The 24,128-nt window shown below is 42.4% G+C and overlaps 2 protein-coding genes across 4 annotated transcripts in view; both read right to left on the bottom strand.

The window, feature by feature from the left end:
- Positions 1-3,249, bottom strand: part of actn1 (actinin, alpha 1) — a 71,184-nt gene extending 67,935 nt beyond the window's left edge. For 2 of the 3 annotated variants that reach the window (XM_080414785.1, XM_080414786.1), the window contains exon 1: positions 2,779-3,248. In XM_080414785.1, the coding sequence (XP_080270911.1) occupies positions 2,779-2,907 (129 nt within the window). In that variant the 5' untranslated portion in view covers positions 2,908-3,248. Of the gene's footprint in view, positions 1-2,778 lie in introns of all 3 variants that reach the window. The other variant, XM_080414787.1, reaches the window with a different exon arrangement.
- A 4,019-nt stretch (positions 3,250-7,268) lies between these two features.
- Positions 7,269-23,946, bottom strand: dcaf5 (ddb1 and cul4 associated factor 5). The gene is made up of 9 exons (XM_080414820.1): positions 23,490-23,946; positions 22,309-22,452; positions 21,863-21,899; positions 20,973-21,112; positions 19,289-19,418; positions 18,608-18,821; positions 13,357-13,423; positions 11,350-11,477; positions 7,269-9,468 (listed from the first exon to the last, which is right to left on the bottom strand). Exons 1-9 carry the CDS (start codon positions 23,695-23,697, stop codon positions 7,960-7,962), a joined length of 2,577 nt encoding a protein of 858 aa, XP_080270946.1. The 5' UTR covers positions 23,698-23,946; the 3' UTR covers positions 7,269-7,959.
- Positions 23,947-24,128: the final 182 nt, after the last annotated feature.

Raw genomic sequence — 24,128 nt, 5'->3', positions numbered from 1 at the left:
AATATTTTCAGGACTCCCTCAATAGCATTATGCAGGTGTGACCAACTGAAATAGTAGAAAGCCACGTAAAAATGGATAGAGAATTTTGAATTGAAAAACGTATAAAATGGGAAAGCAGCTTATTTCAGTGTCAATTCACATTTAGGTTGTCATCGTGAAATTCAGGAGAAAATGCTAAAAATATTAACCACTTACAACTCCTACTAGTACTAGCTAACCACTATTGTACCATGAAATGACAACCAGTTTGGCTAAATGAGCCTCTAGGCTAGTGGCACGCATAAGCAGACAGGCACCTTGATCTCAAAGAAAAAGAAGGGGGAAAAAGTTCAAATGTGGCTTGGTTGTACAAGCAGAGGTAACAGTATGTTCTTCTGATTTTAGAATACATGTCAAAATATGAAACAGATTCAATGAACATCAAAGGGCCTCTGTGTAATTAGTCTTGCATAGCCAGACGATAAGAGATCTCCGATCATCTGGCTACGCGAGACTACTGTGTAATCTGCCCATCAGTAGAAAACCTGTGTAATGAAGCCTGGAAAGGAATGTGGGTGATTGTGCATGTGTCTGCGTGCTCGTGCGTGTGTGTGTGTCAATCAACTATGCTCACCCTTGGGCCTAAGGCACGAGCACATTGCCTGCCTGGCCTGCCAGGAGTTACTATCATCCCTTTCAGCCTGCCACCCTATAATTGTCTTTTTTTTTTGTCTAGTCAGAGCACAACACACCCACTTGAGAGCACTGCTCTCTTTGGATATGAGCGAATACAGCACCACTTGTGTCTCCAGGGTGTTCAGGCAAAGAGGGTTCATACGTATGTATCAGCGGCAAGGATCAATGGGGAATTTATGCGCTCATACTCCCTCTGTTCACCGTTCCACTCATGTGAATTAATAGCAACTTCTGCTGTTTCTGATCCACGCTGGAGGGGATGTGTGAACTCTCGATGTCTTGCCTGTAAAAACTATTAGACTTAAGTGTTACTATTTTCCTAAAGTCTGTAATCCTCCTCTTTGTCAACATGATGTTCAAGAGCTCGCCTTAAGCATATTTACACAAGAACTTCTCATACTCAAAAAGCACAAGAGAAGCAGCTTCTTCAGACTGTAGTGTGTACTACTACTGGGGTCGCCTGGTCCATTGAAGTGTTACTCCATCTGTTCCATCTACAGTACGCCTCAGTCAGCCCAGACTTTGGCATACCTTACAGACCGGTAGCAGGCTGGCGATGACATAATTCAGGAAACTAGAACCCGGAGCTTTCAAAGTACAGCTACAAAAAAGAAAACTGGGGAAAAGTTTTTCCAACAGCAGTGAGAGGGGCCGATTATTACCATTTTTGGGCACGCTCGCTCCCATGCAAGCCCAGCCCAAACCACAGTGCTTACTCAGATTCCATGGAGTTTTCTTCCCCCTTCTTTTTTTCCTTTTTTTTTCAAAGTGTTCTAAAGTGTGGGAGCATCAAGCGCGGGTTAAAAGAAGAATGTAACACCCATTCTCCAAATCAGCCATTCATCTCATGCAAAAAAACAATTAAAATAAATACAAATAAAAAACAAGTTTAAAAAACATGGAACTGACACACTGAGACAAGGTAATGTCATGTAAACTAAATGGTATCTCGCACGGTCCCTCCTGCACAGTAAAATCCTCACTATTATTAGCTCAGTGTACAAAATGTGAAGGCTACATTTTGTACACTCATATTATGTTTGTCAGTCACTCAGGAGGATCTTATAGTGGGCCCAGTGGGCAGCCACACTGCCCATGCAGTGCCCAGGCGTGCGTCGGGCATGAATAGGACTTAATTAGCAGCACGAGAATCGACAAGTGGAAACACCGATCAGAGGTCTTGTGTGACACCCAGTAGGTGATCCTATAATCCACGTCGCAGCGTTAAACAGATGACAGGAGGGGGGCATCATAATGGGACCAGCAGACACAGACCGTACGCAGTCAAGCGCGTGGCTGACATCTGTTGCGCTATAGGGAGGTGGGCGTATTGTCCCACTGTGTCCCATTTCAATCGTTTTTTTGTCTGCCCCCCCCCCCCCCAAAAAAAAGATGACGGGTGGGACCACCACCATAGCGTGTATAACTGCCAGTAGAGGATATTTCATAACGCAACAGGATATGTGTAATAGTCTGTGTGTTGTTCTTAGATGGCTGTGATGACACAGACCACACGGTTGTTAACATACATTTCTAGACTACAAAAGTTTTGGAGTATTATTGCGGCATAATTTGTGCTTTAACAGCCACCTTAGGTTATAAAGTAAGCTAGTTAGTAGCCTAAATAAAAGTGAAGATCCAAGTAACAAACATCCCTCAATTACTTACTGCTGGTAGGCTACGATGAATGTGCATTCTGAGTATTGCACCTAAAGTGACTGATATTAAAGCTTAGTGCCAACTAAGGTAGTGGTTCTAAAACTTTTTCGCGTCAAGGACCCCCAAATTGACACGTTAAGCCCACGGACCCCCATTTGAAAAGATATGCCGAGGACTCAACCATTTTAATTTCTTGGGGGTCCCAATCTACACTGTAGAATCATCATCAGTGTAATTTAACTCTGAGAGTGTAGCCTAGTACACATGGATTTGTACACTCTCAGAGTTACAGTGAAGGGTCAATTTGGTTCCTAACTATTAATTTGGCTGGGGCCCCCCTGGAACCCCCTCAAAGACCCCTGGGGGTCCCCGGACCCCACATTGAAGACCCCTGAACTAAAGGGATTGCTGCATTGTTGTGAGCCAGGAGGCACTTCAACGCACCTTTCTCTGCTGCTTCTCCCACGCAGGGTCCAACAGCAGATCCCGGTCCCAGTCATCTTCTTGTTGCATGTAAATGCCGTCTTCATCATAACACCCACCATCCACGTATATCATCTTCTTCTCCTCCATCTCGTATTATTATTCCCCCTGTTCCTTTGGTGGTGAGGTGATATTATAACAGCAATAAGCCTCCACGCATTCAAGACGGTCTGCTTGGTTGTGGATGAGATTAACGGTTGAACCGTTAGGTTTCACCGTTGTGTCTTGACTGACTTGGTTTTCTCCCTCAGTCTCCCCTCACCTTCACAAGAAGCTCCAACAACCTCCTCGCTGCCTTTCTCTTCTTTCCACCCGTGTCCCGTGGAGTGGCTGAACAGTGAACGGTAAAGTGAACGGTAAAGCTGAAGCTCCGATGGAGGAGGAGGCAGGTCTACCGAAGAAGCGACACACGCACACATACATACACACACGGACACACACACGCACACACACACACGGCCGCAAAAACTTTGCTTCAAAGAAATAAACCAATGGCAAACGGGAGATTCTGGTTGGACGCATTAGTGTTCCGAAGCCCCGCCCCCTAAACGTGGATTGGCTCCCTTTGCTGTCAGTGTTTGGGCTTAGCTTAGTGCACTGTTTCCCATACAGTGGGTCGCGGACCGTTTGTTATGGGTCGCGAGTAAATATATATTTCCCCCCCCATATCCTATTTTCTTTTTCTTTTCTTTTTTAAGATTTTGAAAAGTTTAAACAAAAATATCAACTTTTTATCAATTCAAAACAATTCCAACATTTTTCATTTTTCAAAAGTATTTGATAAATAACATCTAATCATTTCCAAAAATAAAAATTTAAAAAAGTTTAAGAAGTAGTGAAAATAGCCAATTGCTTTTCATGTAACTATAACTGTGCCAGTGTGCCTAACTGTGCCGTGGGATAGCCTAAATACGACATTTATCCAGCATGGCCTGTTAGTTCATCAGTTTCTGAGCCCTATATCAATAATATATTTTTTTAAATAGCAGTTGCTGCAAATACAGTTCTGATGGAGAATGTTTTCATTCAAATAATAGTTTGACAGCATGACAAACTTGGGGTGATAAAGCTACCTAAAACCATGTGTTGTCTTTTTATGTATTTTAGTTATGTTTTCTGTTAATACTGCTTTATGCTTGTTGTCACACATTCCAAAGTTAAGGTAAGGTGTGTGTGTGTGTGTGTGTGTGTGTGTGTGTGTGTGTGTGTGTGTGTGTGTGTGTGTGTGTGTGTGTGTGTGTGTGTGTGTGTGTGTGTGTGTGTGTGTGCGCGCGCGCCTGCCTTTGGAATCGAGTTGGAATCAGCACTGTGACAGGTCATGTAAACATTTTCCAGCGCTGGCCAAGTTTCTCAGCCTTGTAAGGTAAACGCACTCACTAAAACTCTCTCTCACACGCACGCATACACGCGGCACATTGCCACGTCGGCTTATTATAAGCTTCTATTTCTGTAAAGTTGCTTGTAAATATTGTTAGTTGCAGGTTTTTGGGCTTGCTTCCAAATGTTGTTTAAACCAGTGGTTCTTAAACATTTTCATGTCAAGGACTGACAAATGTATTTGTGCCAGGGACCCTCCATACAAGATGTGTGTTGTTAAAATGTTTTAAAAAAATGTTCCAAAATCGTCTTAAAAAATAAATAAAAATAAAATAGCAGATCTACAAGCTCTGCTATTTACAAGTAGCCGTAGCGTAGTCGCTTCTTTTTGGATTGTTTTCATAGACCTGGTTGCTTATTTCCCTCACAGAGTCTGGCAACGCTGACGCGCACACGCACGCACACACTCGCTGACACTAGGAAATATGCCGACACGGGATAGCCCCGGCTGACAGTCAAGTCAAAACTAGAGCGCTCTTCCATATATGGCCAAACTTCCAAGAGTGAATGTTTGGGAAAGTGATGTCACGCACAGGGAGCAGACTGCCTGCCAGCTCACTGACTGGTCCCTGCTGAAAGAAGCCATACTGCTAACAGCAGGATGCGACTTCCTCGTAGAGAAGCAGTGAAAGCATGCAGACAAAAAAGGACACCGTTATTATTAATGAAAAGGAACGTGGAAACTGGAAACATAAACAGTTTTTTTTTGTTAAATTGGAAAATATCTGGTGGTTTTGCATGGCCAAGCCAGCAGCATTTTTTTGTTTTGCACAAGCCAACAACTTTACATCAACTTCGTCTTATTCAGCAGAATCCCAGAATAACTTTGGACAAGTCAGAGGTGCAAAATTGTACAATGTGCTCAATGCTGTTTTCCTGAGGCATGGGTCATGTGAAGAGCCCAGGGCACAGGATTGGTGTTTGGCAACATACCAAGGTATTCCAAACATGTTGGGAGACAAATTCCTAAGTGGTTATCCTTGCTTTTAGACTTAAGCCAAGTAGGCCTATGGGATATAAAGGGAAGAAAAATGAAAATCCTATTGCTTTATTCAAGAGTGCATTTCCAAACCACCAAACACTTCAAGGAGAAAAGCTTTACCTGCCGACTGTTAATCATTCCATCACTGTAAAATGTAGGGGAAACAACTCTATAATGTAAAGGAAAACATATTGTGAGTATTGTAGAAGCAAAGAAAGTAAAGTTCTACCACAATATACATTTGAGCTCAAAATTACTTAGCATTTTGAGCAAAACATCAAGCAAAAAATGTAAATGTGCGTTCAATCAACAGTCACTGACTTAAGAACACCTTCAGGTGATGTATAAAATACATCAACATTCAGAATGACTGCTATACTAGCAACTTTACCCAACAGGCACACTTGTGTCAAATGTAAACAATCCTGAAACCATACACTGTGCACTATTTGAATAGGTCTCTCAGGGGAAGCAAGGGGGTTAAATGAAGTATGCCCATTTCCTGTAGATAAGTGACCGCCCTCACACAAAGTTCTCTCTGAACCACACCAAGTGGTTGGGAAATTACTTTGACAAGAGAGCAGTACAAACAACTCGATAACCCCAAACTACATGTCTGTTTGCCCTCAGATTACCACTTCACCACTACTCCAGGGAGGAAATGATGCCATTCACTTTTTGTTTTTGTCTTTCGCCCTCTATCTGTCTCGACAACCACTGGCACATGCCCTTTGGTATGGTCTGGCCCACGGTGAGAGAAGAGTTTCCCCGGGTTCCATGGGTTCTAAAATGGAGACCGTCTAGAAGGCATGACACCCTATGACATCATGCATTGCACTATCATAACACCGTTGGAGGGAATCAGAGTTCTGTCTGACTGGGCGTGGCTTCCTATCTGCTCAGAAGATACTAAGACCATTTATGGCTTTTCAGCACATAATCAGTCAGCATTGGAAAAAGGTGGCTCCTGTTTTAACAAAAAGTGACAACTAGCATAAAACTCACTATCACTCCTGATTAACCACATGAACCTAAGCATCCTTATTCTGGGCATGTCATAATAGGCTTAACTTCAAGTCACTTTAATATGATTGAACTTATCAGCTGTCATTAGGCTTGTTTTCACATCAGATGGCATTTCTGTTACTAAAATGGGAATGCAACATTTTGTAACAAAGTATTTGACTAATGGAGTGACTGTTACTATTTAGCTCGTCTTACTGCAAGGACTTAAATCTCCCATCAGCCTAGGTTCGGTCAATAACCCAGCAGTTTTCCAACTTTTTGTGCCCAAGGCACACCAATAGGCAAGTCAAAATAATAAGGAACACCTGTATTTAGAATGTGTGGAGAAAAAAAAACAAATTACCCAAAATAGGGATACCAGTCTCTTTGAAAAAAGATGGGAAAAATGGTTAATGTATAAACTCCAAAAAGGAGAGATGTGATATTGTAAGAAAAGTAAGGTTAATGTGCACCCCCACAAAGGTTATAAATATGTAATTTACTTTATTTTTGATTTTGATTTTATTTTTTGTTTGTCTTTAAGTACTTGTAAATGTCTGTCTTTTATGTTTTGTTTTGTTTTATTTTATAAAGTGATATCTGTAACTGTTTTGAAGAATCCTCAATAAAAACAAAGTTATATTAAAAAAATAAATAAATAGAGATACCAGGTTGAAAGTGGTTAATTATTTTTCTTTGGGTATAGAATTTGCCTCTGTGTTGGGAAACGAGTGCGCGCAAAATACTGGTATAGTACATTTAAAAAATAATTCATAACTTTTTGTATAGTTGGATGTATTGCGATAATTACATGCAGTTGTCATGGCACACCTGGACTTGTCATGGCACACTGAAAACCACAGCAATAACCAACCATACCTCTGGTCAACATGGCCTATTCAGGATCATCATGGCTAGCTAAATAAGCCTCACATTTATTTCAAAAAGGGGGAATTGAGGCTGTGTTGCCATGGTGACTTGTACAGGCGCATAATCTTTGTGACTGCAAGACAAGAAAACAAACCGTACAAAAGATAATTATAATCTATTAAATATTTTGCAAATTAAACCTTATTAGGACTCAAGGAAAGCAAATTATTCTTTAATTGCAAGAAAAACAAAAGCAAGCATTGGCTTGTAAAAGGTACCCAGGGACTGGATAATTAGACAAAACAGTCATCCTAAACAGAGTGCTCTAAAGCCGAAAATCACTTAAAATAAATGAAAATGAGTCCAATCATGTGTGCTTCCCAGCGTAAAACACAGAAGAAATAAAAATGCTGTTTAGCTCCAACACTCCCCAAGACGTTAGAGCTGTTCTAAGTCCTGGGGAGAGTCGTGTACAACCAATAAAATGATTCAGCAATGCACTTCACTTGAAATACAGTCATTAAAAAATATGAAGCTTAACCTTAGTTTCTTTTTTAAGCCTAGTCCCTCTTTTTTAAATGTTTGTCTCTCTTTGTTCATTTTTTAATACCATCTTGGGTTTGACCGCAAGAGTGAAGATATTTCAACTTTATTCTGAAACAAACAAAAGAAAACTCAAACAGCTACACTCACTGTTCAGTCTCTAACACGGTCCTCTGCTCTTAAGCAGTGCGTCTGTCCAAAACATCAAAAACAAATGCCGTTTCAATCAAAATGTCAAAGTGCATCAACATAAAAAAGAAAAAGAAAATAAATGGTGAGTGGTAAGAATCCATAGAAAACCCACATACTAAGGTGAGTCTCTTAAAAATGGCACAACCACCTCTCTGACAGATGAGGAGGCTCCATTATATCTTGAACTTCTTCTCTGACGGGGACGACGCTGAGCCTCCGTCCCCTGATCCCATGTGAGTCCGTTTCAGAGTGGGACCCTGGATGGGGCTTCTCTGAGAGGAACGGCCCGCAGCCGGTGGCCTGGTGTCTGCAGGTTTAACTCCAGTCTCTCCCTCTGACTCCGAGGAGCCACGAAGGTTCTGACCCGCATGTTCCTCTAGCACAGTCCGGTGCTGCCCGTTCACGCCAGGGCTGAGCCGGCTTGGAATGGCCCAATTATGGTCAGCTGCCAGTGCGCCGCTACACTCTGCTCTGCTGTCAGAGTCCTCTAAGGTTACCCTTTCTCCGACCCGGGACTCTGTCCTGAGTGTATCTGGAGATACGGGAGGGGAAGCAGTCAGGTGCTGCAGCTCCCTCTCAACTCTATCGCTCCCATCCTCCTCGTTTTCATGACTCTCGGGAGACATGACAGGACTGAGGCACACAAAGTCTGAAGGGCTAAGACGTTTCTCCTCACCGCCTTTACGCCCGGCAATTTTGCTACGGGGCCTGATGTGGAGAGTGTCTTCCTCTTGCCCGTCGCCTGACGAAGAGGAAGAAGAGGAAGAGGAGTTGGAGGAGTTGGTGGTGGAGGAGGAAGGGTCTTCAACGGATATCTCGGGGTAGTTGCAGGTATCGAAGGCGGAGAACAGGGCCTCCACAGCCTCGGGAGCCTCCCCGGCCCTGTTGACTAGGTGCAGGCGGCGTCGGCTCCTCATGGCCACCTTGCGCCTGTTGGCGCTGCGGCGCTCCTCGTCGTCGCTGCTGGAGCTGGAGGTGGACGTGGAGGAGGAGGAGGCTCCAGCGGGTAGGGAAGGAGATGAGGAGGAGGAGGAGGAAGAGGTGGGGCTGGACAGGGTGGAGTTGTCCCGGGGACTTGGGGAGCGCGGGCGGGGCATGGGGTCAAGCCAGAACTCGCTCGAGTCAGAGTCATCGTTCACCAGGTCCAACAGGAAGCCAGACTGATGCCGCTGGCGTCGGCCGACACGCCTCCTCCTCCCCAGTCCCGACACATCCTCTGCTCCCCCCTCCACTCCCGCTGGCGGCCGCCGCTGCTCCTCCGATCCGGATGCATCGGGGGCGGCTAGGGAGGAGGATGACACAGAGTTGTCCGAGTCGCCACGCCGACCGCCGACGGGGATGCTGGTACCGGTCAGGGCGAGGGGAGGACCCGCGGTGGGTGCCCGCGTGGTACGCCGGCCGTGGGCATGGAAGCTCGCGAGCTGCGAGATGGCGCCTTCGCTCAAGTCACTGTCCGAGTCGGAGCTCCAGCCTTCGATCTCACGGCGCACCAGCGAGTCGAAGAAGGCCATCATGCGTGGGTCCTCCTGGATGGACTGGCTCACATAGTCGTGAGACAGGCCACTGCCGCTGTTCAATACTAGGCTGATGTACTCCTCATGGGTGTACAGGCTCCGGGACTTGTCCTCCACACGGCCCTCCAGGTCCCCTAGGCTGTCAGGCTGCTGGTACGGACTCCACACCTGGGATGGGTGGTGGATGGATGGATGGATGGATAGGTAGAAAATAGGATGTAAGGAATTATAGAAAATGTGGAAGAAGGAATGGAAGATAGGAAGAGAGGATGCAGTAAAAAAGAAATGGTGGAAAGGAGGATGGAGGGAAGAAAGAAAAGTTGGAACAAGGGAAAGTGTGGAGGGAAGGATTGAAAAGTGTATGGAAGGATTAATGGAATAAAAGGTTTGAAGAATGGATAGGTGATAGAGGGAAGGAAGATTCCATAGGAGGAAAGAGATGAAAGAAGGATGGTAAGACAGAAGTATAGATGATAGATTGACATAAAAGTGGAATGTTAGAAGGTGGGATAGATGGACAAGGGTGGAAGTAAAGAATGATGGATAGAGGGGGAGAGACAGTCATAAAGGGGACACAGAGTAACAGAAGAGGTAAAGGGTACAACATCAAGGGTCAGGTTCAAAGTCAAATACTCCATGCAATTAATACTGTTATTCCAGAACACCTGGTCTGCTATCAGCTTTCACTCTATCCAGTAGAAAACACAAATTGAATGGTTACTGTACTGACAAGAGAGAAGTCCCTTGAAAATACATGTAATTCTCCTTTGTTTGTAATGATATATGATATGATGTATATGATATAGCTGTTGATTTTTAAAAGCACTTAAATGAATGCAGGGGCCATGAAACCTATTCAACCGTTTTCTGAATTGATTTTGAATTGAGGCATTGATTTTAATCAAAGTATATTTCCCCATCTTTTTGGAGATGCATACAGTAGCTTTCATCGAACCAACATAAATTTGTATCCTCCATGTACTTGATGAATGGATGATGTCTTTTCCCCATGGTGACATAGTGATTGGGAACTGTGTCCTTTACTCTGGTTCCCTCTCAGCCTTCATGCTTCCCAAAACAAAAACAGCAGTGAACCAGTTAAAACCTTTCACTTCATTTACCGGAGTGCCTCAGGGGTCTATACAACACCATCCTTTTTTTCCCCTCTACACCAAAATCTCTTTGCCGAAAATAGCCGATCGGCGAATGGGGATAATAGGGTTCAAGTGGCTAAAGAACATTTTAAGGGATAATAGGGATACTAGGGTTCAAGTGCTTAAATAAAATTTAAAGAGTTATATGAATCAACATGCACACCTCTACATGCCGGGGCAGTTTGCCGCCTGATGATGCGTAACCAAGGCAGTCAGAAGGTGATGAAATGGCGAGCCGTCTTCACCTGAGGCCCAGGCTGAGTCATAGGGTCAGCACTGGGACGGCAGTGTGAGGTGACATTACTCACCAGACTCGGCACAGGGTAGTACGTTTTAAAAAGGTGTGTAGGCAGTGCAATCTCCAGTATGTTTTAATGATACACATGCACAGTTTAGAACAGAGGTCCCCAAATTCTTCCATGACAAAGACCCCAAATAGCCCTAGCTTCTGGCTGTGGCCCCTTATTGCGAAATGGCAAAAAAATAAATAGCCAATTTACAAGCTCACAACCAACACGTACAAAGCTTGTACCTCACAATGCTCACATATCTATTTATTCATTCATTTTCCTTTCCAATTGGTCCCCATAGCGCCCCTAAGGGCACCAGCCCTAACTTTGAAAACCTTTGGTTTAAGGCTGAGAGGGAGACAGAATAAGGATCAGATGTGAATCTATTCATTGGCCAAGTATGTTGCTTGCACATATACTGCACAGGAAATGTTATTTGGTTGGTTGAAATGTGGATTCACACAATATACAGTGAGAAATACAGAAACATTTAATTTATGTATTGTAAGTATGTACAGTAAACAGACAGTGACAGGGGGGACACAGGGAGAAAGCACTGGTGGAACTCCTAAAGCTGATACAAAGCAAAGATGCCAGCTACTGACCTTGATGACCTTCTCCACACCAGAGGAACAGATCATGTAGGTGTGAGGGTTGAACCGGACCTGGTTCACAATGGAACGGTGTCCCTTCAGGACCATGAATGCCCCATTCACCACGCGCCCTGCGCCTCCTGAAGGAATGACAGCACATATGGGTACTTTCCATTAGAACTGAACTGAATTTAACCTGAAAACTCTGGGACACTCCATTAGAAAAGCATTGAGTTCTTCCCACAGACAACTCCAGGACCACAATCAAAATTTTACCAATCCGTTTTTTTCCTTTCACTACCACCAAAGTGGAGGAATTTGTCTTTATAACATTGAAGCATAATATCACCCGGAAATGAGTTCCTTTCGCAGTGAGGTCGCCCAAGGTGACAGTTCTGCGTACCATGGCACTTTTGCTTGCACCGATTGGTCAGCTACTGTTATATCAGCCCTTAGGGTTATCACATATCACCCTCTTGATCCTTTTATCACTCCTTGGCTGGGTATGTAATAAAATAGCCCATAACAATTGATGTTGGAGTTGCATACTTGTGATATGAAATATCACAAGAGAGTGATTGCTGTGATTTGGCCTTGCAACAAGGCCAGTGGAAAAGAAAATCACACCATGCTGATATACTGAACAACAGCACGACCTCAAGTGTGATATTGTTTTTATACAACAATTTTACTATAAACTATTGATCAAGTAGTCACTTGATTGGACAACTGTCCAATCAAATGACTCAACAAGAACTAACTGTATAATGGTGCATAATGAGACAATACGTCCTCACATTTGGTGATGTGGGGAGTGCAGGATATATATACAATAGAAATCTCTCTGAATTATACATACAGGCACGAAGCATGGGCTTGACTTGTAGCCAAAACATATCATAACCAGTGGCGCCGGAATTGTGTGTGTGTGTGGGGGGGTGTGTGTGTGTGTGTGTGAGAGAGAGAGAGAACGTGAGCTACAGTATACAATACAGAGAGAGAGAGAATGTGTGAGTGTATACAATCTTTGCAGTATAAATAATTGTGGTTGATTGTCTGATTGTACCTCAGCCAAGTGACTGGCTATGTAATAACATAACGCATAACAACTCATGTTGGAATTGTATACTTGTGATATGGTATAGCACTTTGAGATTTGTTTCAAATGTAAAGAGCATTACAAATACAATTTATTAGTATTATTATTAAATGTATTACTTTAAAGGAGTAGTTCACCCAAAGAAATGCTTATTTTCTATCAATTACACACCCCATGAAGCCTTGAATTCATGGAGATGTTTTTGTTTTTGTTGCATTCCACGCCAATAATTTGATGACCGGCGGAATTGAGTCTCCTACCGACCGATGACAAGGTCATCGAATTATTGGCTTAGGAATGTGACAAAAACAAAAAATCTCCATAAATTCAAGGCTTCATAGGGTGTGTAATTGATAGAGAATAAGATTTTTTGGGGGTGAACTACTCCTTTAATTGCTCAAACACAATGAGAACTGTAGATCATTTTGTGTATGAAGCTGGTTCATTTATATCAGCACCCAGGACCTGATGTAATCTTTTTTTTTCTTCAACTTATTCCAGCACCCCTGATTATAACATACCATGAAAATAGTTGTACTCAGTAGGATAGAAACACATTAAACATATCATTAGAACTCAACTAATGTAAAGAAAGAATAGTTGTTAAGCCTGGATTCATCCTTAGTCGTACACCGGTGTCCTGCGCCAAAAAATGGCACATCTACAATCTCACAAGACTCAACTTGCCATAACTTGTAGATCTGCTATTTTTGACATGGGACACGTCAGATGACGAAGTATAAAGTAGGCATTAGGAGTAGATAGGAATTGTGTTCCCTAGGTACATTACCACATACTACTGCTTCTATTATATGGTGGAGCTACCAACAGGTGTGCAACTGGTTGCAGACATGAAACACAACAGCGTATATTCACATGAAGATAAAGTCGGCGATAGGGAGACAGACGCCATAACTCACCTGTCCCCGGATCCTTTGGGATTTTCCACATGTAGAGGTTGAAGTCATCAGAACCAGACAAAATGTACTGAGGGGGGACACAAAGACAGATTCAGAGATTTAAGAGTAGCCCATGTCTTCGTACACCACAACTCTTCATAAATCAAAACAGACGACCAAGATTTTATCATGTCAGTGTGCATCTGAGAAAACAAACTCCAGAGGGGGTAGGGGGTCAAGGAAAATATGTCCGAAAAATGATTTTATCTGAGGCGGTGTCGTGATTTTGGGGATCAAAGACTTCCTTCACATGGCAGACTAACCCTTAACAGGAACCTTGCTTCACCTCTGAACTGTGTTAAACATTTGTGAGCAGACAGTTGCAATTAAACCTAATCATTAGGACCAGCTATACGAATCAAACCAGCTACTATGAATCAGACCAGCTACTATGACTTAGATCAGCTACTATGAATGAGTTTTGTCTCATCAGGTACTATGACTCAGATCAGCTACTATGAATGAGTTTTGTCTCATCAGGTACTATGACTCAGATCAGCTACTATGAATTAGTCTCGTCTCATCCAGGTAGAAGCAGCGAAATGTTGGTGGGACATGTTCCGCAAGTTGTGTTCCGTGTTAACACCAATACAATATAACGAGACTTTTTAATAAAATTAAAAATTAAGATAAAGATTTTAATGTAAGACATACATAAAACCTCTTTAGACCTCACTTATGTACAATTGTGCAAATTACAGTGCCAGCAAAACTAGGCAGGTTTATTTACAGATGGATGCGGTTTTTGTGTATGTATGCATTTGTTTTGTTCTTTTGTCTTTTTTCAGGGCTCTGAGCAACAGAGAAAATAAGTCTCTTTCCGAGGTTTGAGTCCCAAGCTCTGAGACACCTCAAGCACGCTTGCCATGGTGCTAGTCGATGGGTTAATATATCGATCTACTCTACTATAATGTATCAGTTTATAAAAAGTAAATTAATGCTTTCACTACAGATGAACTGGCCGTGAGCAAGTACTGTAAATTCAACACCTGCGTGCTCTTTTCGAGAATAAATAAAGATTTCAATCAAACGTGTGAAGCAGCAGGTTTCCTGTGTCAAATGTTTCCAAGAGTCACAACTCTTCCTCAGGCAGCCTGTAGAAGAGTTGTCTGTAATGTAGTCCGCGAGTTGTGACTCGAAATGCATTGCTGAGTAGTCTGCATGTTTTTAAGCCTTTTCTGTGTTCATGTGCCTGTATAGCGCTGTAAAGGCTGAGCATTTTGAAGGCATTAAAATACTTTTTTGCATTGTACAGTGGTGTTGCTCCTCGTCTGTTTTGCTTTAAGACAGTGTCTCAAATTTGTGAAAAGCCAACATGTATGTGTATTCCCATAGTAGGACACAGTATTATGCGACTTGCTGTCACAAATACCCATTACAAAATTCTTACAGGAACTGTTGCTTGATCATTATGGCTTCAGGCATTACAAAAACGTAAGCAGAACACCTGGGAGTTCCAGCCCCACCTTAATCCCCTTGAGGATATATGTATGTCAGGTAGGAATGTCACACCCATTTTCCCTCTCCTTTATACTGGACTGTCCACTCTATAGTGCAGCATACAATACAACAGTGGTTCTTAAAGTGGGGTCCAGGGACCCCCAGGGGTCCTTTAGGGGGTCCCCAGCAACATTAATTAATAAAGACTCAAAATCTGGTTAACCACTTTAAGCCTATATACACACGTCTACTTTTTGAAAATAGCCGATCTACGGCTCACAATGCATGCATCTCTGAATTTGAGCTGTGATCTGGGCCCAGTTTAACTCTTCAGTCGCAGTGATCATTATCAGGACTGGGTGCCCTTTTAAACTTTCAACGACAGCAGTTCTAATAGTTCATATTCAACAGCCACTGTGAAACTTTTCATTACAACTTCTGTTATGTAAGAGTAAACTAGTTTCCATTTAACAACTGTACATGCTGTCTTGATTAGTCTTTTTCAGATAAAACAGATTTTCCAATAATTCCCATGAAAGTATAGGAAAAGCTGAGTGCTTAGTCTAAGAGCCAATCTTTTTGATAGTTTCTGATGTGTAACAAGACAGGGTCTAATAACTGTGTGGCTTCCCTTTGTCATCTTCAGTTTCAGCCCAACTTGGTACTAAAAAGTAAAAAAAAAAAAACTTCACTATGTGAAAAATAATCAGGGATTTACTTAATTGGCCAACTGGCAGCGTGTGCCAGAAATATGGCACTGATCAGTCCAGTTGTTTGCTAAATTAGCCGAACACACAGACAGAAACCCTCCTCTAGACAGCTCACCCCCCAGGTCCCACGCCATGAAAACAAATATTTTTAATAGCACCCGTTTGTCAAAACACACCTCTAATTACAATAGCGTAATAAGACTGTCTACAGAAGAGTCTTCAACTCATTCTTGTACTCTGAAAGCTTTAAGGAAATGGCTTCTGCTATTTCTGTTGTAAGCCATTATGCACTCCACTGACCCCTGAACATAATGTGAACATAAATAAGCATGTCTGCAGCATGATGTCATGTCTGAAGAGGACCTGAGGGAGGACCCCTGGACCAGTATGGGGGCTTCTGTGCACCTCAGCAGCTGAAAGCGCCCCGACTACAGCAGGATCCCATATCTTCTACTACTACTATTATTATTATTATTATTATTGTTTTATATGCACATGTCAGCGGAAAGGTCTAAGTATTATTTCATACAATCATTCAAAATATGGTTACATGACAGAACTTTGGCCATCTTCTAACATAATGACGATAAGGTGTGTGAAAGAGCCTAACCTTCATTTGTACATTTGGGGGGTATGTGCAACTATTCACAAAAAGTGCTCCCCAACAGGGGTCATAATCATCTATGTGCACCCAATAAAAATGAAGTCATTGAAGAACTGAGGAATTAAACGTGTTCAGGACGAGTGCTTCCTTGGCAGAGCATTTCAATGATGCCCTGCTTGGCTGCTGACCTGAACGTCTCTCTCTCTCTCTCAGCAAGTAAACCACATACACCAAACAAATCACAATGTCCCCACCAAGGACAAATATTTAAATCTCCATTTGTTGTGTATAACAGTGTTTCTTGCCGGCGTTTCTGTCTATCTGTGAGGCCTGTCTGACTCCCATGTCTTGCTGGCCATTTACTCTTTTGTTGCCTCTCTCTCCTTCTGTATGTACACTGGCAACCACATTAAATGCAAACAACTGCCTGTAACCACATGAATCCTAGTGTCCTTATTCTGTCTATTTTCGGCGAGGAGATTTGGTGTTGAGGGGAAAAGGGAGGGGGCCTTGTATAAACACCTGGGATGCTCCGGACAACAAAGTACATAGGGTTTAAGTGGTTAAGCACTTGATTTATGCTTCCATCTGTATATAATGCCATTTGTGCACCATACCAGATAAGGAGAAGTGGACACCTGCACACTGTCTTTGCTTGGTCAATAAATAAATACTTTAATTATTATCTTTCCAACATTTCGGTCCGAAACGTTGCAAAGTTAATTAAAGTATTTATTTATTGACCAAGCAAAGACAGTGTGTGGGTGTCTCCTTCTACTTACATGTTGCTGCTCAACCTACGCACCTGTCGCTGAGCCTTATAATCAGGTGTGCAAAAAAACTGTTTATCTGATATACACCAGAAAAACATTCTTTCAAGAGACAAATTCTTTATAACACAATGTTATCCAACTGATTCTGCAGCTGATTTTTCAATGCTTTCCTTATACTTCCTTATAAAGCCCCATGTTAGATTCTCCATGATAACTATAAATAGAACTATAGAGGTTCATGCGCTCAGTGGAGTGTGGTCTATGATGTTAGTCACGCCATATCTCCAATTTAAAATGTACAATTACAATTTAGATGCTTATCCAGAGTAACTTATAAGTGTGAAATCGGAATGAGCAGAGTAAACATGAACCCTACAGGGTATAGTCACTAGGGCTGGTAACTTTCCTCAGAAATGATATTCGAATATTGGTCTTAAAAATTGGCAGATATTCGAATACTATTATTATTATTATTCAAAATACATATATATATATATAAATATATTCATTACATTTGTTATGTTTATTTGACAGGGACAATTTGTGTTAGGGATGGGTCAGAATAATCAATGAATCGACTAATGGTTTTTGAGGATAGATTCTTATTTTTTTTACTGTTTTAACACATTGAGTGCCAGGGTCTTTTTAAAACAGGGTACAGTCGGTGCCTGGATTTTTAACAATTTTTGAACCTTTTTCAAGTAGTCACAAAATATTTTCAGTGATCACCGTCCTCAAGGTGATCCCCTCATTACACACATAGAGGTCTCGTACAATCGGGGGGAAAAAATTTAAAACATTAGGTAATCCGTTCCATAGTTGCAGCCAGTTGAAAATAGTCGAAAATAGTCAAAAATACATATTTTAGAAAAAAAGTACACAGGAGCCGAGATACAGGCTTTTGAAGTCATAAGTTAACCAGGAAGTGGATTGGAGTCTAAATCTTCGAAAAATTATATCTCCTGGTGCTGAGAAGAAATTTTTTTTTTTTAATTTTTTCCCCCAAAAACGGTCATAACTGTTTTTGGCACACAACGCATGGCTTCTCAAAAACGGTCCGGACCGTTTTTGGCACTCAATGTGTTAACTGAGAGTAACCACAATTTAATACAAAACACATTTAAAGAGGATTGTTGAAGGCGAGAAATGGCTAAAGTTCCACCCCGTCAAAAGCAGCAATATGCATGGTAAGTCTCGTGAAAATTGTCCTTGCAAGGTCTTTAAATTGTTGTTCATTTTTATTGTTACTGTGTGTGAGAGAGAGATAGAGGGAGAGAGAATGTCCCTCTTTCTCTCTTTGAGTATGTGTAGTATATATTGGTTCCCAGACTTTTATCGTTGGAGCACCCTTCTTACATCCAACAAAAGCTCACACCCACCCCCACACGATTCTGACTTGTTTAACCACTTAAAAACTATATTCTTCACTTTACGGTAAATACCAAAAATAGCAATGCAGCACAGTGTGAGCTTGTAGCTTGTAGATAAGATAGATTTTTTGCTATGGTTAGCTATGATTTTGTGGAACGAGTTTATAACGTTTCATTACCTCAAAACAGAACCCCCCCCCCCCCCCCCCCTTGTATTTCTGACAACGGTTTTGGCTCTTGGTCTCTTACTGGTTGGCCACCCATGCACGTATTTTTTACCCTTGATAAAAAGCAAATAAATGAACAGATACCAACCTGGTCTTTGTCCCCGGCAAAGCAGCAGCTCTTCATGGTGCAGGAGTTGAAGTAGCCCTGGTTGTCGAACTGGAAGCTGGGCAGACGGGAGTGCAGCTCGTACAGCACCGGTGGCAGGCGCCGCCGCAAGGCCAGCAGCTGGGTGCCTGTGCTGTTGAAGCGGACACTCATGGCACTCTGCAGGGACATGCTGCCTCCGTAGCGCAGCAGAGAGCTGCAGGGCACCGCAATAATGATCATCATCATTACCATCATCATTGTCATAAGCACTTATTTTCAAAAAGTTACAAAGTGCAATCCAGCAACAAAATATTACGACATCTATCTATCTATCTATCTAAAATGAACATATCAGGGCCAGTGAGGTGTATTCAAAACACTGACGATAGGCAAAAATAACAGCAGTGGGAGAAGTGGGGACAGGAGGGGAATTTTACAACTATGATTTGTGTAGGCGCGTTAATGAGCCAAGATCAATGTTCTGGTGAGAATCATGTTTTTCAGTCAGTCAGCCTTTACTATGACACTGTGCCTATAAGTGATGGCTGGTTTAACCAAATGACAACATTGCCCTCTGGTGGATGAAGAAATGTATTTGAAAATAAATTTGAAACTTATAAGAGAGTGAGCAAAGAGATAAAAAAAAGTGAAAATTGGCATAAAAGGCTAAAAGAGTCTCACCTGCGTGGTTTGCGAATGTCCCAAAGCCCCACTCCTTCCTTGGAGTTGGCTGTGGCCAGCAGTCTGGGCTCCACAGGGTTGAACATCACACTATGGAATGCTGAGGGGTAGCTGGCCAGGCAGAACGGCTCTGTATGAAAAAAGGGAGCAAAGAAATCAGACTTACATCATTATCAAATGGAGCTCTGAAACAGAGTTGTAAACAAGTTGATCCCAACTCTGACCCTTGGGGGAACCCAAGTACTGCTGGCTTTCTATCCTACCCACTGGCATAGCACAACCCCACAGAAAAGTTCACCTATAATCACCAAAATGGGGCGCCAGGTTGAAAGTGCCTATTTGCTGAGTAAAAATGTATAATTCTCACAACCTACTTGAGGGTGATATACTTTAACTCTCTGGCTGCCAAGAATGAGTTATCGCGAGTATTTTTCTGAATGCCCTGGCTGCCAAGAACGAGATATCACAAGTTCTTTTTTTTTTTTATGTTCAGAACCCAAGATATCATGATCCGAAGATCTGCTGCTCCATTCACTTCTTGTTTAACTTATTACTGAAAAAGGCTGTATCTCGGCTCCTGAGCACTTTTCTTTTTACAAAAAAAATAATAAAATAAAAAATGGCTGGCAGTGGGCAAACGCGGCCAGAAATAAGTCTGGCAGTGAGAGAGTTAATTTACCAAACCGCAGGGTCTGCAAGGGTGTCAGGCGCTACACCAGTGACATTACCAGACACCTGTTTTGCATTTACCCAACAATCCTGTCACTGACTAGACTGCTAGAATGACAAGTACATGAGGTGAATGCAAGTGACTTCCTGGAGGTCCCACGGGGCCAGGAGCATTTTAACTTAGTAGTGAGTTTACTCCACTGGGTTATACAAGACAATAACCATTACATGTGCAAACATCTGCCAATATAGAAGTCAATACAGTAACAGCCTGAGATAAAAAGTCTGTTAATGGAAAGCACCATGTGAAGCTATTCTGTTAAACATATTATTAGGATGACTGGCTGTTGCCAAGTCAGTCATGAGGGAGGCTTCTAAAATAGAAGGATATTGATGTCATGCAAGATGACACCCCATTACATCTTCAATATTTTCAACAAGCCACACTTGACTTCATTGACTGACTTAATGATAAACTGAATTTATAGAATACTAGACCAGTGCCCTTTGACACTGGCCTACTTGGAGAACACGCAAGTCGGGAATGATGCAAATCGGGACCTGTTGTACCCATTCCCAGAGTACCCAGTGTGGTAGCCACTAACATACGACCAGTCTACTAAGTATGGAGATAAGGGGATCCCTGATGTTGTAGTATATGGCATTACAGTGATTAGTTATAAATGTATTGTAATGTATTACAACTATGACATTATAATACACTACGGCTACGCTATGATCCTTGCAAAAACAATGCTCATATCCGCCATGTATCGGCTTGGCTTCTAACTTTGAGAAACATTTGTTCAAAGTACTTAATTTACTTGGCATCTGTCATCCGTTGGTTGTTCTAATCTCAAGTACCCGACTACGGTAATTATTAGTGCAAATTAGTTAGTAAGTGTGTAATATCTTAGGCATGGGAGCACCCAGCAGAAATCACACCCCCAACCTTGTTAACCCATACTTTACCTACTGAGCTATAAAAGACCTATGCTGAACGGCCGGGTCTTACCTCCATGTGGTGGCTCACGAGTGTCCCAGATGAGAACACGTCCGTCGTCAGATGAGCTGGCAAACACGTTGTCGTTGACAGGGCTGACGGACAGGCTGTACACGGCATCGATATGGAGGAACACGTTCAGCGTCTCCCCTCTGTGAGAAACATAAGGCAAATGTTAGTATGATATGTCATACTGTATGTCAACATACTAACTGGTTAAAGGACAATTTTTGTGTTATAGGCTTTATTTTTCGATTTTGCTTTGTTTGTTTATATTTTCTCTATGAAACATTTTACTGAACTTACCTGAACTGAATGGAGTCAATGTTTGCATCATTGCATGATTAATAACTCACGCACTCATGAATTTATCCTTTCTCCACTGACTATTTTTGGCAACTCAAATAACTAAAACACAATAATGTAACAAAAATAAATCATATCTAAGGGCGCGCTCCCATCGCACTTTTATTTTACCTCTGGGGCAGAATCTGCCAATGCTTTGTCAATGCAAATGCGTGGATTCTTGGCAAGAACATGAATCCACGCATTTGCATTGACAAAGCATTGGCAGATTCTGCCCCAGAGGTAAAATAAAAGTGCGGTGGGAGCGCGCCCTAAAGCAAGTTTCAACTCAAGTCAACTCTGTGCAAGTTTCTTACCCACTGAAATAAATCCAATGGCTTACTTAAAAATCAAACTAACTATGGTATATGCTTTTGAAAATGGTCTGTAGTAGTCAATGGATTAAATGTGCCAGATTGCTCGTATGATCATCTATAAGCCACTGGAAAACCCAAAAGGTGGACTATGAATAAGTCATGTTGTGTTAAATTGAACATTTTGACTTCAAAATATGTTAATCATATAGTAAAGAAATGCTCTTTTATTTTTGTACTAACCTCTCCACATCGTGAAGGATCACCTGCTCGTCATTACCTGTGAAACAAGAAAACTAGTTTTAAAATAAACGGAAGAACAGGTGAGTTGGAGTGGCACCCAGCCAGCCAGAGTACACAAATTAAAATGTATTACATGATTTAATCAAGACAAAGTACACAAATGAAGATTAATTACATGATCTAATCAAGACCTGACAGTAAAGAATCCTTCCGGTCATTGTCCATTTACACACTAGCCCTATCTATAGCTGATAAAAATTAAATCCATTCCATCCATCCAATCAGCACTTGTTCTTAATCTTTAACTAGGGAACGTTTGCTGAGCCCTCACTGCCTTTCTCGCATGCATGCTCACTTGCTCAGTATACCTTTTCTGGGTAAATCAAAGATCAAAACACAATTTGAGACCTAGTAGTAGTAGTATTAGTTCTTCTTAGAGTCCTTACCACCAGAAAATACTTTCGTGTTGGTGCTGTCAAAGGCCAGACAGAAGATGTTGGAGAGGTGCTCGCCCTTTAGTTTCACAGGCTTGGAGCGAGCATGGATGGCTTGCTCCATGTGCCACAGGAGGACTCGTCTGTCATCTCCTCCTACATACAGTAGTACATGCATAGGAATGATTAACTGGTACCACAAAATGACATGTTAAAAAGCATACTCCAATTATATGTTATACAGGTATACACATACCCATAACATGTACACATCATTGATGGAGGCACGCTGCAGCTGTCTCCCATCAAGGACCAGCCCCCAATGCATGACAGGGTACAGTATTGTGCCCACAATATATACACTCATCACATGTTCTATAATAGCAGATGATGTGGGTCAATTGGCCAGCAACTGTTAACATTTTCTTATTTATATTTGAGTTAGCAGAGCCAGCAGTTCTTTAAAAACCCAGTATGCATATTTAATAAATATAGCTCACCAATTACAGAGGGTATAACACAATTATAGTGGCAATCAAGAAAGGCGTTGAACTGCAAGTTTAAGACTATGCAATGTAAGGGCAGATTGTTTACTCCAGACAAAAATAGCCTGGCTGGGTGACAATGACATACACAGGTAGGTAGTCAACCTAAAACATGTTAGTTAGCCAACAGGGAGGGGAATTCGCACTTGAGGGCCCACAGTGATCAGCTTACCTAATGACATAATATGAGATGGGTCATATACCCACTAAGCAGCTTGGTGTAAAATGGTAACTGGTGTAGCGAAATGCTAACCAGTAAAAACAAGCTAAGTTAGCTCCCTCTGTGGCTAGCCAGCTAGCCCCAGATCTCAGCTGGTGAGCGTTAGCATGCTAGCAACTTAAAAAACAGTGAGAGGCTATTCTTCGATCCGGACTCTCTCTTTCCCCGGTGTTTCGACCAGGTGGGCGTGGTTTTGAGGTTAGGTTTGGGCATAGTTCCTGTGAGGTCAGGGTTAGGCATAGTTTCAGTGAGGTTAAGTTTAGGGTTAGATTTAGGCACCGTTTAAGTGAGGTTAAAGGTTAGGATTAGGGTTAGGGACAGGCATATAACCACGCCCACCTGGGCGAAACACCAAATAAAGAGGTCCCTTCTTGGATCCACGCAGCAGCATGGGGAAGGGGAAGGAGGGGGGTGATCTGTCAACTTACCCGAAACCAGCCATTCTCCTCCATTGTTGGAGAACTCTATGGCGTTGACGCAGCCGAAGTGTCCGAGCATGTCCTTCTTGTAGAGACTAGTGCAGCCGGCCAGCCTGCGTCTCTGGAATTCCTCCTTCATGAGGGGCTGTCCGGTGAGCTTCCTCCGGGACAGAAAGCCCACGGAGGAGCGCATACCGCAGCCCTGCAACTCCTTCATTTCCCCACCGTGTCTAGCAACGAATGCCCCCCATCAACATGAGCTGGTTGTCGGCGCTATTTGGCGACTATGCCGCCTGGGTGGTGGTGGTGGTAGTAGTAGCAGCACACGACTATAAATGCTTAATGCATTATATGTCTACATTCTGGTGGATACACTAACACCCCGCCGCTGCTGCTGCTGCTGCTTGCTGCTGATGTTGTTTTGTGCCCCGTCTGGTTGAGTCCCAGCAGCTTCCTGCTCCGGGTGCAACATCTCTCTCTCTCCCCCTGTCTGTCTGTCACTCACCATCATCCATTCACATGACACATGACTTGATACTCAATATTTTATATGTATTTTTCAGTGGTGGGGTAAAAGTACTGTCATTTTTTAGTTCAGTACAAGTATCAATTCTGCAATGTAGAAATACTCTGTTACAAGTAAAAGTC

This window comes from Gymnoscopelus braueri (assembly GCF_963280865.1).
Source record: "Gymnoscopelus braueri genome assembly, chromosome: 19".
Lineage (NCBI taxonomy): Eukaryota > Metazoa > Chordata > Actinopteri > Myctophiformes > Myctophidae > Gymnoscopelus > Gymnoscopelus braueri.
The sequence above is the reverse complement of the archived record's forward strand: the minus strand, read 5'-3'. Positions and strand labels throughout refer to the sequence as shown.

Coding starts and splice junctions, on each gene's coding strand:
- dcaf5 (XM_080414820.1), bottom strand. CDS start 23,697: ATGAAGGAGTTGCAGGGCTGCGGTATGCGCTCCTCCGTGGGCTTTCTG. Junction 21,900..22,308: donor CACGAAAGTATTTTCTGGTG/GTAAGGACTCTA, acceptor CTTGTTTCACAG/GTAATGACGAGCAGGTGATC. Junction 13,424..18,607: donor TTGCCGGGGACAAAGACCAG/GTTGGTATCTGT, acceptor GTCCCCCCTCAG/TACATTTTGTCTGGTTCTGA.